This window comes from Thunnus thynnus, chromosome 10, assembly GCF_963924715.1.
Source record: "Thunnus thynnus chromosome 10, fThuThy2.1, whole genome shotgun sequence".
Lineage (NCBI taxonomy): Eukaryota > Metazoa > Chordata > Actinopteri > Scombriformes > Scombridae > Thunnus > Thunnus thynnus.
This window is the reverse complement of record NC_089526.1, coordinates 23,421,783-23,438,330: the sequence shown is the minus strand read 5'-3', so window position 1 is coordinate 23,438,330 and position 16,548 is coordinate 23,421,783. Positions and strand designations below refer to the sequence as shown.

The window sequence follows — 16,548 nt, the reverse complement described above, 5'->3', positions numbered from 1 at the left end:
ACATCTGCATTTGTTGTTTTCCTTCATTTATTCAGTTTTTTCCTTTAAATTGTCACCCATATGTACATACAGTATATCCATTAAGTCTTAAGGCAACGGTAAAACACAAAAAATGCAATACACGCAGACCAACAGACCTTTTTATACCAGTTTTAAGTGATGCAAATGAGGCTATGACAGCTGTGTTGTAGTTTATTGCAAGAAATTGACTGAATATTTAAATGTGTGCTGTATACATTTGGTAGCGTCTTGAGAATAAGAAACTTAAATTGTTTTCTTCTGCTCTCAGCCGTCTTTGCAATTCCCTATCTAGTCAAATATATGCTCATCAGGTAGACACATTGTGCACATATATGACACCATGCAGCAATCTTATGCAGTGTGTTACTGTTCACATGCTCAGCCGTGCATGAAATCCTCGAAAACCCGGTGACTGTGTTTGCTTTGTGTGACAGTTTGTGTCACTGCCTCTGAGCCTTTTCCCCACTGCGAGAGCTGCTCCACTGTACTAAGTGTGTCAACAATACCAGCTGAGAGGCAGCCTTCAGTCCACACACTCCGACTGCAGAGTAATCCTTCAAGAGAGAAACAGGGATAAAGAGAGGAGGCTGGGAGTGAGGGAGGAAGAAATACAGAGCGAGTATGTGGGAAGTGGAAGGATGGAGGTGAAAAGAGCAAGAGATAGAGCGATGGTGGAGTCGAATTTGACAGTGAGCGAGAGAGGGAGAAGAGAGGAGAAAGCAGGGATGCCACAGAGAGAGAGAGAGAGAGAGAGATTATAATGTTTCAAAGGATTTCCCTATCACAGTCTCTGACATATTACATACACAGCTCACTATCAGCCCGACCCTGACAGCTGCACAAATTGGCTGAAAGAGGTTCCCTGGGCAAGGCCTTTGATCAGGTGTGTGTGTGTGTTGTGTAAGCGAGTGAGAGGAAGGGGAGAGATTTTGTACATTTGTGCATACCTGGACATCTGAGTGTTTATATGTGTATGTGAAGAAAGACTCTTTTCTGCTCCAGATCATGTTGGAATGAAATGAATGTACATAGGTAAGGCTAGCTGTGTGTGTGCATGTGTATGTGTGTGTGTGTGTGTGTGTGAATAAATGCTGCCTGCCTTGTTATGTTTGTGTGTGTATACATATATATATATATATATATTTATATATATACATTGCATGTGCCAACATTGTGTGTGCAAGCATGCCATGTGCACAATATGTCTTATCTTAAGCATGTTATGGCTTTTATCCAGGTGATATGTCTCTTTCAGATGAAGCCTGGGGTCTTTTATTTGTGTCTGTCACATCAAACGTGTATCCATGTTATCTTTCAGAGATGGCCAGTAAACAAACCCTTTGTTAAAGGGCTCCTATCGAATCAGCCCTCAACATAGTTCAGGCTTTGAAGCGGTGAGGTTTTCATTATCATGATCACAGACGCCACATGCAAACACACATACTTCTCAGTACAAGTTACACACTGCTGGGCACTGTGCAGTTCCTCTGGAGAAGTTTGATGCTTTGCTCAGTGTGTCTGTTTTGTAGCTGAAGCTGAAAATCTGTCTTTAATAAGAATTCTGTTTCAAGATAGAGAGTTAGCCTTTTGTTATCACTTTTTACAGTATCATGTTGACACATTGCAATTTGTATCTTTAGGAGGTGTCCTGCAGAAACATATGGCATATGATTCCTCATAATTGGAGAATTTAGTATTGTTTGTACTAGTGATGTTTAGGGCTACAACTAGTGATTTTTTTCATTATCGATTAAACCTTTAGTCTATAAAATGTCAGTAAACAGTCAAAAATGCTAAAATATTTCCCAGAGCTCAGGTGACATCTTCAAATTGCTCGTTTTGTCCAATCAACAAACAGAGAATAGCAGCAAATCCTCACATTTGAGAGGCTGGAAGCAGCAAAATGTGTGACACTTTTGCTTGATAATTGATGTAAATAACTGGCATTTACCTTCCTGTCAACTAATTGACTAAATTCAGTCAATTGTCTTTTATGCATTTTTCTTACAATTTGCATTGTCAGCAGCTCATGGACCCAAAGACACATTTTTCTCCTTTGTGTGAACACAGTATTGGGAGATATTCTGGAGAAAAATACCAAACTGCAAATGTAAGGGTTTTAGGAGACACTTGCAATATAGAGTAGTGTTTGTCACAGCCATTAAAATGAGTTATTATCCAGTGAAGCCTTATTTCATCTCCGTACTTTGTCATGTTTTTGCTGAAGAGTATAGACTCATTGTGGGCTGTTAGTGTAAGGCACTGGCCTGTAAATGACACTGCTCCACAGGCACCATCTCCTTTTACTGCTACATGGCTGCTGTATGTGTTGAATCCTGTTAGCGCTGTCTTTCTCAACTGCCAGTGTGTGTGTGTGCATGTGTGTGTGTGTGTGTGTGTGTGTGTGTGTATTAGAAATTGTGTGCCAGTTGAGGTAATGGATTAATATCAGAGCTGGCTCGGGCTCCACATTGCTGTGCGGTGACAACCTGTCATTATCACAAACACACACACACATGCACACACACACACACAGCCAAATACTCAAGCACAAAGAAATACACACTTCCTGTCTCACCTCACTGTTCTATCCACTTTGTTTTCCTGTCTCTCTGACTTGTCATCATAGCACATAGTGAAACTGGCCTGTGATCATCTCAAACTGCAGCAAATTCTTGAACTTGTTCCATCCCAGCCCGTCCTCATAGAAGGAAAACAACAGTATAGGTCTAAAACTCAGGTAGGCCAAAACAACCTATAGTTACATTTATGCTATCTAGCGACAGGTGTTAATTATGACCTGGGGAAGTGAGATATTTCAGATGATTACAATTTAAGGTGACTTGATAAGGTGATTTGATAGATTATTTTGCCTTGCTAGGAGGAGGAGGGTTAGGTGGATGGCTTGGTAGATAGTGGACTTTGCTACTTTTGCTTCCAGTCTCCAAATGTGTCATGTTTCCAACTGTGAGTCAGGACTTTTTTTTTTTTTTTTTTAAAACCCCAACATTGTGATGTTTACTGTTGCTATGATGACAATGGTTGCGTAACTTTAAGGAAGTTTAAACCACGTTTCAGGTGATAATTTTAACCCAAAGCATGATCTTTCCCTAACCCTAACCAAGTGGGTTTTGTGCAAAACCAGACCTTATCCACAGCATTGTCATACCATAAAACATCATTATTTTTTAACAGTGATTTATAACGGTTTTAGAAAGCCAGAGTGCATTACCACGGCAGCTAGATGGCATAAACATAACAATTTTTGCCGGCCTGAATTTTAGACCCATACTGTCATTTTTTTATGAGGATGTGTTGTCCATCCAGTTCCCAACAGTGAAACCGGCGCTGAAACCAGACTTCTTGTCGAGCCAGTGTGGCTGATTTGCTCCAAACATCAAGGCAGCAGACAGAGTGTTCTGAACGCTGTTGCCATATGAGCCATCAAGCATGTTTACTTCCTCCAAACTTCACCTAATAGTTTGCCTAAGGCAAAAGGCAGGCAGGGATCGGCGTACACTCTGAACCCATCAGTTCCAAACACTCCAAATTCTTGCAGTGCCAGAAATTGTCACCATATTAAGTCACGTAGTCAGTATTGTGATATGTTATTGAACAGCTGATTATATATTCAAGTAAGGTAGAGATGGTAAAGGGCCTCAGCCTGGATTAAACACTGGATAGCCTGGCTTTTGCACCCATAACAGGAAGCTAGACAGAAACTTAGAGTAACACAGACAGAAAAACTGTAGATGTGTCAAAGCAGTCTTGTGAGCGTTAACGATTTTCTTGAAATAGTTCACAGCACCTTGAAGTAGGAAGATCACTTGTATCAAGAAAATGTCATCTGTTTCAAGATGATCTAATGGATCAAAGGGAAATCAAGTTAAATGATCACATTTTGAGATTTCGTTTTTGACTAACTGACTAAATGATACACATTTAAAGTCTTTTGTCCATTGAAATTCTGTGAAAGTCTCCATATTTAACAAAGCTCCAAACAGTGTGAGACATTTCTTGTTTCAAAGCACAGAAATACTGCAACTTAAAGCAGGTGACTCTAGCAATGATGATGACACTAATTGACAAATCAGTCATTGCATGGTCATTAACACTAAATGAAGCTGCAGAAGGTATTGCCAGTTATTGGCATTGATACAAGTTCCTGTCGCAACACTCTGTACCATGATTATAATGAGCACCACTATTTACACACATCCTGCATCCTTAATTTGATGCACTTCCTGTTGAATCAAGATATTGGGGTGGAACTTGATGCAGGAAGAGATTATTCAAATGAATGCGAGTTCGTTAGAGAGAAGATGTTTTGATTGTTGGCACTGAGAGGCAGATTTAAAAAATATGTTGGTACTTTTTTACATCGTTAGGCTGATCATGAAATATATGTTCTGTAGGAAGTGAAAGTAATGAGATTTCAGTGTTGAAATACAAGAAAAATGAAAATAACTTGTTTTGGACATAATTAAAATGGCAATTCTTATGGCACAAAATTTCGCATGCAAGTCATGTATTTTATTTCATTCCGACCTGAAGTAACCTTCTTCTCTCTCGCTCTTTACAGCAGTCCTATGCTCCTCCCCCTCCACCCATGGCTCCGCCCAGCCCCGGCACCACAGGAGGAGGAGGTGGAGGTGGAGGTGGTGGAGGAGGTCAGGGAGGAGGGCTAGTGGAGCAGCTTAGTAAGACCAACCTGTACATCAGAGGCCTGCCGCCCGCCACCACCGACCAGGATCTCATCAAACTCTGCCAGCCGTGAGTTCTATTCTATTTGATTCTATTCTGTCTTGTTCAACTTAACCTGACCTTGTTCTTGCTCTGCAAATGAGTTAAACAGCATCCTTCAGTGCAGTTGAGTTCAGTTCATTCCTGCTCAGTTCACTTCAGCTTGTGGTAATTAGTTTTGCGTGAGTCCAACAGCAGCTTATAATGAGTATCAACAGTTTGCTCTTGACCTCTGTGTTCCTCCTCTGTGCTTCCGCAGAGGAAAAAACACAACCCAGCTGGGCCTAACCCATCCGTTCCCTTTTGCCCCCAGTCATCTACACACACACACACACACACACACACACACACACATACACAAACACACACAAACACACTCAAGAAAAGACACACATCCTTGTACCCTTTAGCAGAAGATATAAACTCCTCCATCTTTAATAAATTCACCAACAGTTCCAAACATTTCTTGTTAAAATAACAATAATATACAGCATGGGAGGTCACTTCTCTCATTCCACGGTAATGCCAGTAAAATTAGGCTGAATTGAAATGTAATTGCATTGCAGCCAAAGATAAAGCTACCAATTGATACAAGTAGAATTTGAAATATAATGACTTTGGCAATCAACTATTTTACTGCAACGATGATTTGACACTCCTCGATATATTTAAATAAAAATGTTCCTGGCTGATCTGCAAAATCAGTATTGTGTTATTGTTCACTAGTCCTTATGTTAAGTCTGAACAAATTCTGGTCTTTTGTTTATTTTAACTCATATGCACCTTGAATGAAAATGAAAAAACTCCGCATAGACAAGCATCACAGTTCCATATAAAACAATGAAACATCATAAATAAAACCAGTAGTAAGTGAGACAATGTGCAGGAGTTCCTCCATCTCTACTCAAGTTGTGCTTTCCCCCAGCATACCTGTCAGACTTTATGGTGTGCAGAGATTTTTTTTTTCAATGTTTTGAACCCATTTTGCTCTTGCAGCATCACTTGTCATATACAGTTTGCATTGTAAATGTCACATTGCTCTCTGTTAAAACACTACAAAGAGTTGTTCCTCTAATGTGCCCCATCATACCGGCTGCAAACGGGATGTGGACGAGGGTCAGGATGTTCTGTGGTTTTATTGTTTACAAAATGGAACTGACTGTATATTTTCAGAAAAACTGAAAAAGCATCACAAGCTGTGATGTCGGTTGTTTTTATTTTTCTCAATACTGTTGTAGTTTTTCGTTTGAAAACAGATCTTACCCAAACCGTATTACTTTTACTCACTTTAGAAAAATATAAATGGCTAGTATTAAATAACTTTTTTTTGGATTGGAATTGTGGGTGGAAACACTTGATTGAGACTTGGTAACAACCTTCCCTAGTAACAGCTGGGAAAACAGTTTTATAGGTTTACTGGTTTTACAGGCCAATGTGAAACTGGAAGATTGCTAACCCTCACAACAACTGAATGTTCTGATCTCTTCCTCTTAATAGTACATTAGTGAATGATGTGGTTTTCCTGTAGTAACGTCAGCCACAACATCACAGTTGACGGGTGAAAGCTGAGAGCCGGACTTCACTCAATGGAGTTTGCCACTTCTCTTCCTGTTGTCTTCCTTCATGACAAAAGTCGATCCTTCACATTTCGTTCCAAATCACGCCCATGTGAACAGAGTCAACACAGGATGTAATGCAAAAGATAAACCAAGTTTCCTGCAGAGGGTCTTGTTTGCCTACAGCTAATACATGATATTATGAAATGTAATTGGAGAATGATATATTGAGCTTAATATTCTGTAGGTAAGAGCTTTAAATGATCTCACCAACATTTCTAATTGATTTTGGGATAAAGAAAAAGGCAGATAGAAATAAATTGTGGAGACTATAACACACACACACACATGCACACACCATACTTTGCCCTTCTGCAGTTCAAGCCTGTTGTATTTCAGCTTTAGCCCTGGAGGCGTTCTGGAGAAACAGGGTGAAAAATGGGGGCCAATAGAAGTTTCATTAGAGGCCCAGTCAGTGTGCCAAGTGGCCAGTAACATTTAGGAAAGGTCAGTGTTGGGGAAGGGGGGGGGACTGTGTGTGCAGTTGGGCAGCAGTCTTAGCCTTGGGTTTTCAACTCTCTGCGGCTTTTGGAAATAGACTGAGTGGCAGTTTCCTGTCACTCACTGACATGACATGCGTGCACGCGTGTGCTCTGCTGCAAACACACTCACAGCGAAAAAACGCGCATAAATGCAGATGACACATTAAAACGAGCACCGCCGCATGCACACTCACACACATACGCGCACATACGCGAACAGGCATTTCATTCATGCAGACAGTTTAAATGAATAACGAAAGGACAGTCCTTTGCCGCTGACGCACACACATATACACACACACACTCTTTCAACTCAATGTCATCCTCATCCTTATTGTTACCAAGCGTGGCTTCTTTGTGTGCCAGCCCGCCTACCAGTACCATCCTCTCCCTTCCCATTCTGTCATCATACTCATTTCCTCCTTCCATCCCTCTCTCTGTCCCCCTCCCTCTTTCCCTCCCCCCTCCCTCATTCTTCCTCTGTCTCTGTGCCAGTTCTCAGAGTGTCAGTGAAAAGTGCTGTTGTCAGCTGACATTTCCAATCACTCCCCCGGTCGCCCAAACTATGGACACACTTTTAACGTCTGGGGACAGAGCGGAACGTGAGCGGAATCTAAAGCGGAGCACAAGGGCAATTTCTCTCTCACTCGCTCAGTTTCACTCACACTTGTTGTCTTTCTGTGTCTTTCTCACGCTTGCCACTGATTCAGTTCTCCTATCTATCTATCTATCTATCTATCTATCTATCTATCTATCTATCTATCTATCTATCTATCTATCTATCTATAGGTGGTCACTGTTTCATTATGGAAGGGTTGAATGAGGACAGACAAGCTTTGTAGCCACTCAATGGAGAAATATAGAAGAATATAAAACATTGAATGAGTTCACAATCTCTCGTTAATCATCAGCAGCTGAACAGCTGAAATCTCTAGAACCTGCAGGATGGCTCATGGAAATTTGAAAAGCTTCATATGAATATGCTTGAGGAGGCACCCGATCGGTATGAAACCTAAACCCCAGAAATATGTTTTTGTCCTGAAAAGTATTACTCAATACTTCCATGACAGATTCCATCTTTAATCATCTTACTATTTTATGAGCAAGAATTATTTTAAGAAATATTTCTTAATACTTTTTTATTAAATAAAAGCCATTTTCCTCTATGGAATGACACACATCTTGTGATTTGAAAATTATCAAAAAATGCTAGAATGGACAATGAATCAAAACAAATCTATTTTTTGACAGGATAGCAAACAATGACACAATTACTGTAAACAGTGTAGTTTGGTACTGTGCTGTATTAAAACTGTAGGTCTTATTATTCCAAGCCATAGTCAGATATTTTTATGCTTAAGAGCATTATGTTAGTATTATATCATTTTATTAAATAAAATCAAATTTTACATTATTATTTGATCATCATTATTTATCTTCACTACTGGTCTTGATGTTTCAGATTAACTGGAAAGTGTCAGACCAATTATCGAATTGAGCTTTAGCAATAACATACTACATCATTGTCAACAGGGTTCATTGTTATACAGCAACAGTCTTCTGTTGCTAACACACACTCTTCTCACATCGAATTTCACAATAATTATATTTCCTATATTTCAGATCCTGAATTGAGAAAGTATTGGGCTTATCTTCGCTGAAGATTTGCAGCCAGGGATGTAGTGGAGATTAAACTCATCTAAACTCAATTTACCCAGCACTGTATTTGAAAAACAGAGTAGACTCAAATATTTGGTCTGACATAAATCTTTATAGCAAAGGTTCACACTGTACCCCATAGTATTATCGAATAAACGGAAAATAAGGATAAGAAAAGAAAAGGAAAACATCAGCTAATTCTTCTTCTAGCTTTTGTTTGTACTTGCAATTGTTGCTTTATAATGACCACAAATTTGTGTTTATACAGGTGTTTACCTTCTTTACTGTTATAATACCACCTCCTGAATGCACCATCTAGCCAGAGTGCCTTGTAGCTACTGATTTTAACTTCATGGAAAGCCCTTTTGGCAGATCAAGTTAATGTTTCAGTGACATCGAGCCATCTTCTCAATTCACAGCACATTGCCTTTTCATCATGGAAATACTCCAAGATTTCATTTCTTTATAGCGCCTGAAGACGTTAAACTACATATGGGGAATGGATTCAGAGACTTTTGAAGCACTGCGCTGTCTCAGTCCTCCCTCTGTGTTTGTCTGTTTGAGTCTAACTGGCAGAGAGAGGGAAAAATGAGGGAAATGCAAGAGACAAGACAGCTGTATCGGATGCCCAATTAGGAGACACCACACACAGAGACCAACCTGTGTGTGCGTCTATACACACACACACACACACACACACACACACATACGCACAGACACAGACACACAGCACACAGACAGTCCACATATACATAATGTATATATACACTGACAGACATCATGGCGAGATGTAGAGATGATGTCTGTGTGTTTGTGTGTTTGTGTGGGTGTGGGTGGGAACTGTGGTTCAGTAGACATCAAACAGTGAGCATCCATAGGCTGACGGTGTTCCACAAGGGAAAGAAAACACAGATCTGATGCTGTGAGGGCCCTGAGGAATGTCATTAACACTTCACACAAACACACACAGTCAGACTGCACACAGATTTTGCCAAGCCTGCCAAAATTGGGTGTGCTCAGTTTCGTATTGACGTTCCTTCCTAAATCTCGACAGTCTGGTATAAACACTGTCAATTTCAGTGGCCTTACTGTTCTTTGTGTATCGCCTTTCTTGGTGGAAAAAGAAATCAAAACATGGCTTTGACATGGATTCTAAGGAGTTTCCATGTGTTGAAGAAGAAACATAGCTTGTCCTGAAAGGATTGTCACAGCAAAAGTCAGTCTGTCAGGCACACCCCCCACCAACCAAACCTCAACTGATGCTGTGAAAAGGCATTCGTCTCTGGCTAAGTACTGTGTTGTGGGGCTTTGTAGCATTTCTCTGAAGCCAAAGAAAATAGAGAATCTTAGGTTAGCCAGCCAGTCCTGGTGAGTACCTTATAACTTACAATACAAAGACACCGTTTTGACAAAAAGTAGTAAGGTGAGTACCTTTGCAGGAGAAGGGTAAAGATAATGGGACAAAATAAAAATAATGGGACAAAATCTGTGGGATTTAGGTTATAAAAATTACATTTTGCACACAGCCCCAATAAAGTAAAGCCAACTTTTTATTGTTTTCGCAGTTAGTGCTGAAACATGTCTTTGATTAGTCGGCAGGGAGATTATAAATAAACTGTTAATTGATTAAGTAATCAGTTACATTTACATGTATGCATTTATCATTTTTAAGTCATTTATCAAGTGAAAATTCAATCATGCATCAAATTAAAGAATACGTAGCTTAGGTTTTGGACTGTTGGTTGCACATAAACAATCGGAAGATGTTATCTTGGGCTTTGGGAACTTGTGATGAGTATTGTTTGACTTTTGATAGAGTGGACCGTTTAATACAAACTTAATTATTAAATAGATTAGATTAGAAATTGAAAATGAAGATAATAATTAGTTGTTGCCCCACTCTCAGTAATTACAAATATACAGCATTTACAGTATTTAATCAAATCCTCTATAGAAGATGTGAGTTCAGACAGAAAGCAAAGTGAACTTTTGCCAAATTTGACCCCTGAGCCAATGTACCAACTATACAGACGTTGTAGGAGTGTGCCTGTGTGTTTGTTTCAGACACACTTCATAAATTAATATTTCGCTTTGGTGAAAACATTTACTTTGTGTTAATACATGCTGCCCCGGGCGTATTCATGTCAAGGCATGTCTTTCCATTGACATGTTAGTATGGTGGACCAGGAAGAAATAAATTGGGAATCAACTTGGGAAGAAAATTTCACTCAAATGTCACAACTTAATCTACAATAAGACAAAACACTGTACTGTCTTTGGAAATTTCCCTCGTATATGTCAAGGAGCTCTGAAAAAATGTTAAGTTACAGATGTAGCTGTGGTTTGGATCACTTCATACTTGTCATACTTGTTGGAAAATTGCTGCACTGTTGCTTCACACTTCACTCTCATCATGGACTCTTTAGTTATGATGAAACAAAATACATGCTCAGATTCCTTTCAGAGCCTTTTCACTCACTGTTTCTTTGCCACAATGGAAAGTAATGGCTAACCCTGAACATCTGGCTCCTTCTCGTCCTTTGTTGGTATGTTTTAAGTATTTGAATAGTTTTATGATTGTCTCATGTGTCACTGCCATTGGGTCAAGTGCAGGTCGATGTTATTTCAACTAGCTCCAGGCTTCTACTGGAATCAATGAAAGGGTTCCAGCTGGGACTTGAACACAGACCAGGACATTCTGCACTTTCTTGTCCTCTTATTCCACCCGTTCTTCTACTTCCTCACTTCATTCGATCTATTATCAATACTTTCTTCCCCACAATAGCAGATTATTGTTGCTGCCGGGATCAAATGCAATTTTACCATTGAATCAAGTCCAGTGTGAGACATAATTTTGGATGGTGCAGTGTTGTTCAGCTCTCCTCTCTCCTCCCCTCCCCTCCCCTCTCCTTTGTTCTACTCACCTCACCTCTCCTCACTTCTCCTCTCCACTCCTTTTCTTTTCTTTTTTAGTTTGAATGTTTTGTTTGGAGAGCGGGAACAGGTGGATTTACACTTGTACGTCACGCACATTGATCTGACGATAACACACACACAGCCGCAGATTTATTATACGTTGCATTTGTTTTCCACTTTGTGAAAATAGACAACTGTATTGTGTCAAGCCAGGTATGTCTTTCTCTCTTTTATGCTTGCGCTGTTTCTTTTACACACACACACACACACACACACACACACACATACATGCACATACACTCAGCCTGGAAATGTTTCACTTTTCTGCCAGGAAAAACAACCTGCCAAAACAATGATGGTGCATGAGATCTTTGTCATGCATTCATAATCACCCTACAAATACATACACACACTCACGCAAGAAATCACACCCACACAAATGCTTGTATGGTATTGTAGGTGTTAATACACACACACACTAAGTTTGAATCACACAGAGGCAGAAGTCCACAAAGTGCCGGGTATTGCCAGATGGTATGTGTAATGTGTGTGATTACTGCTTTGGTGTTTTTGATCTGTGATGTTGCCTTGAGAGCGTGTCTGTATTTGTGTTTGTCTCTGCGTATATGTGTGGGCGATTAGTCCTGCCTTGTTTTTTTCCACGTCTGCAGCCATTGGATTGCTCCCCAAACCGCAGGCCAAAGACCTTGTTTACCACCAGCCATGACTTCGTCAAAAACACCCGGACAAACATCAGATTTGATTTCAGCCTTTCAGAGTCAGTGGATTTGTAAAAACCCTAAAAATATCTTAAGTCACAGGAAAATGCGTGAAAATTGAGCATTGTTGGATTGTTTGATTTCTGACTTGCACAAAAAAGCTGTGATTTTCTCTCTACCAATTTCAAGATCATAAGCTGCTCAGCTGTCGTGTTGCGTGTGATAGCAGCCTTTTAAAACCTTTTTTTCTGTCTTTATTTCTTAAGTCTCCTGTCCCAATAGAGTTTGATGTGAGGCTGTCAGGCGAGCTAGTCTCTGTTCTTTTCTTCTCACTGACAGAAGCAGATGGCTGACAGAGACTCTCCTGATGGTGACAACTAAATGATCTCTTCTTTATTAAACACCTCTTACTATCTCTCCATCGCTCCCTGACTACCTCGCTTCCTCCTTGCCTTCAGTGTCTCTTTTTATCTTTTGACTGACTGCTCTCCCTTTCCTCATCTATTTCTCATTCCTCTGAGTCGGTCTCCCCCTTCTGCTTTTTTTGCCCTCTCCGCTCGTAACCTCCCGCAGTGTATCTTCCCCTGGTTTCGCTATCGTTTCTGCCTCCCTCCTTGTTGTCTGGCTCTCTTCCTTTTCTCTAAAAGAGGAGTGGGAATATACTTCCATTCCCTCACCTGGAGCCATCAGCCAGTCAGCTAGCCAGACAGCCAGTTTGTCAGTCTGTCAGTCTGTTTGATAGTTACTCAGCCAGCCAGTCAGTCATTGTGCAGCAGTGTAATTCACACCACATCCGGCAATGTGACACCTTCCCACAAGGTTTTGTGGAGGTGTTTTTTATTTGTGCTTTAGAATGTAACCGCCGCAAAACAATCAGAAAATAATTTGTTCTCGTTACCGCCGCTCCCTCTCTACTTTCACTCTCTAGCTCGCTCATCCACCGTTGCTCTCTCTCTCTCTCTCTCTTTCTCCCTCTCGTGCTCTCAGCTCGCTTGCTCTCTCTCTTTCCTCTTCTCTCATCTTTTATAAAATGAGTTGGGAAGCTGACAACAAAGTTAACAAGTAAACAAGGTTCTTCTTCCCATGGGCATCTTTGGTCTGATTGCCGGCTTATGTGATTGGCCGCCGCAGCGTGACGTCAGGCTGTGTTTTTGTTTTTTGCTGAACCCCATGCGGTCCCCACTCCTGCAGCCCAAACGCACTACCCTCATTCAAATTAATGGGAAGACTGCTGTTTTTCCCGCATCGCCAGATTTGGTGTGAATGTGGCTTAATGTAAAACATTAATTAAAAAGTCTCATCCACAGAGCCAGGAAGTGATCTCAGCGATCCAAGCATTCTGTATCAGTCCCTTTCTCCCTCTCTCCTCCTCTCTGTCGCTGTTTTCGTCTCTTCTGTGCCCCTCCCTCATACCTTCTCTGCCTCTTTCCCGGTTTTCTCTCTCTCTTTCTCGCTCCTCTCTTTTCAGGAACACTGAAAGACTGAGCTGATAAGAAACATTATTAACTTCTTTCTGAGAACAGAGAGCTGGAGAATGGAAGTGGGATGGAGGGGAAAATAAGGGAAGAAGACAAAGAAAGAGGCAGAGGTGTCAAACATAGGAAAGTGAGGTAGCTGAACGAGCAACAGACATTAAAAGTTGATGGAGAGAAATGATAGAAAGAGGTATGGTGGTATTCTGTCCCTCTCGTAGGCTAGCAGGGTTGGGTGCCATACAGATGTTATTATCATTTATGAGAGACAGAATTGTCTGTGATCTGAGGGCCGAAGGTGGGATTTGAGACACATAAGCACAGAATGGATAGACAGAAGTGTAGATAGAAAAATCTACTGTGATAAGGTGCAGTCTTTCACAGACTTTGCTTGATCTTGTGTGTCATTTTTATTTAATTTGATCTTCTTAGACTCAAGCTGTGCGAAAATATCTTAACAGTTGCACCTAAAAATATTTTTTCTGTGGAGGCAGCATTTCTTGAATTTAGAGACTGTTCAGCTCTACAGTTGTGCTTTGAGCTAAATGCTAATGCTATCATGGCAGCATGCTCACAATGATAATGCTGATGTTTAGCAGGTATACTGTTTACCATGTTCACCATCTTAATCTAGTGTTAGTACGCTAGTATCTACTAATTAGCATTAAAGACTGATGGGGATGTCATTAGTTTTTCAGGTATTTGTGTGTAAACCTCTAGAAGAAAAGTTAAGGGATCACCAAAGTCATTACAATTCATCCTTAGGGATACATTAATGTCTATACAAAGTTTCATAGCAATCTAATAGTTGTCGAGACATTTCACTCAAAACCACAAATGTGAACCTCATGACGGCGCTAGATGAAAAGTCATGTCTTTCAGTCAATAGTTGTTTGGGGACCATGAATCATGGCAGTCCGTCCAATAGCTGTGATATTTCAGTCTGTAGTGGTGGACTAGACGACCGGCAGACCAACAGAACGTCTTTGCTATCCCCTTGAACCATGCTGCTAGCATGGCTAAAATTCATGTGCATTATACTTAAAGAACAACCAATTATGCTTCAGCTGTTAATAATAACAATACTGATTCAATAGCTAATCGGAATATGTTGTTGCTTTTACAGATATGGGAAGATTGTGTCAACAAAGGCCATCCTGGACAAGAATACTAATCAATGCAAAGGTGAGTGAGTATCGGTTGACTTCATCCAGTGTGATTCCTGAAGCCTAGCAAAGGCATGGGGAGTGGTTTTGTTTTCATAAATCCTTCCCCAATTAATCACTTCACAAAGGTTTTTACAACAAGCTGAACATATCTGTCAACAGACAATATGATGTCATATTTTAAGAAAAGACTTCAACTCGCCTGAACCACCCACAGTGGATTTTTTAAAAAGTCCATATGTTTGCCATAGAGTTGTGTGTTAAGCTATGTGGCGTGGGTGTGTGTTTTTACACTGTATACAACACAACAGTTTACACTTTAATCTATCCAAATGATGCACTGCCAGAGAGCCTTTATTTTGTTTCACTTCTCTATGATGATGATTTCAGTATTGCACCCTAATGGCACTCATGTAAAGCAGCTTTTGAAAGCAAGATGTCGGCATTGTTGTCACTGGCCAAATCAAAACGGAGAACACCATACAATGCCCACAATGCGTTTCAAATAGTTTCTGTGATGAATGAGGCTCACTCAAGTGTCTTCTGATGAGGGTCTGCTTGATTGTTGGAGTGGTCTGAACAAAGCACTAATCAATATGATTGTAGTCGTCTGCTTTTGAAGAGGCACACAACAGCATGTGTTCAGCATGATTGCTGCTCATCTGCCAGGGCTGTACTCAGAGGTACACTGACATGGTTTAGGACAACAGCACGAATGCCATGTAATCAACATATCAGCTGCAATAGTAAGAGTGTAGGAAAACCCAGTCTGATTGATACTGATGGCAGAGATGTAAATGTGGATTCTAAGACTTCATTTGCTTTGATTACTTGGAATAAAATATTTTAAGTAGCAGCACTACTGCCTGCTTTAACATTGTAATGGGAAAACCAAACTTCATTCAGACTCCCCTGAATAATATTTTACTTCACTTATTATCTTGGATCTTTCTAATTGGCCAGTTATATACATTTTAATAACTTCATCATTCCAGTACCTGCTTTGGCATCGCATAATCAAGTATGGCTTTGAGCTTTGAAAGGATGTTGAAACGCCTGTCTTGACATCATTACTGCATAGCCGAAGGGATGGCAGAAAATTCTATAAACCCGGTGATAATTATCAGTTATTCTTCCATTTTCTCAACTCATTAAATTTTTTCATTGGTGTTACTTGAAATGGAGTTTTAAAAATCTGTTTCAGTAGTGCCTCAATGCTCCAGTTCAGGATTGTTCATGTATGCCAATTATGGCTACATACTTTTCTTTAGTGTGATTTAAAAGTGGGAAATCATATCTATTTTATCTAAGATATCACATTGCATCTCAAAAGGCCATTTACACCCTATGCTTACAATTTTTACCAATGCAAACCTTTAACCTGCTATTAAATGTCTTTAAAAGCTATGCTGGTGATATTCTGTTTTTCTTATTGTCAACAAATCCCATCAAAAGACCAAAACCTACACTGACTCGATCCTATGAACAAATATTGTTTGTTTATTCAAAGACTAGTAAGGCTGATTCTTCTGTGCTAACGAGCATTGTTGTCCATAAACCATTCAAAAAGAAATTCAGTGAGCCACATTGTTGGGTGACATGTTCCTATGTTACAATGAACATGGGCAGTTTAGTTTATTTTGAGTCTATCCCACATCCAACATTCAGCTGCCATACTCACTTGAGTGCCAAATGTGTATTAGTCCATGACTGAAAATAGTCCCAGACAAATGCACTATTTATTCCTGTTTTAG

General features: G+C 40.2%; 1 protein-coding gene across 4 annotated transcripts in view; it reads left to right on the top strand.

Moving 5' to 3' along the window:
- Positions 1-16,548, top strand: part of LOC137191770 (RNA-binding motif, single-stranded-interacting protein 3-like) — a 138,377-nt gene that overhangs the window by 33,653 nt on the left and 88,176 nt on the right. For 2 of the 4 annotated variants that reach the window (XM_067602152.1, XM_067602154.1), the window contains exons 2-3: positions 4,607-4,794; positions 14,755-14,813. In XM_067602152.1, coding sequence (XP_067458253.1) covers positions 4,607-4,794; positions 14,755-14,813 — 247 coding nt within the window. Of the gene's footprint in view, positions 1-2,642; positions 2,762-4,603; positions 4,795-14,754; positions 14,814-16,548 lie in introns of those variants that run through there. The other 2 variants (XM_067602153.1, XM_067602151.1) reach the window with 2 other exon arrangements.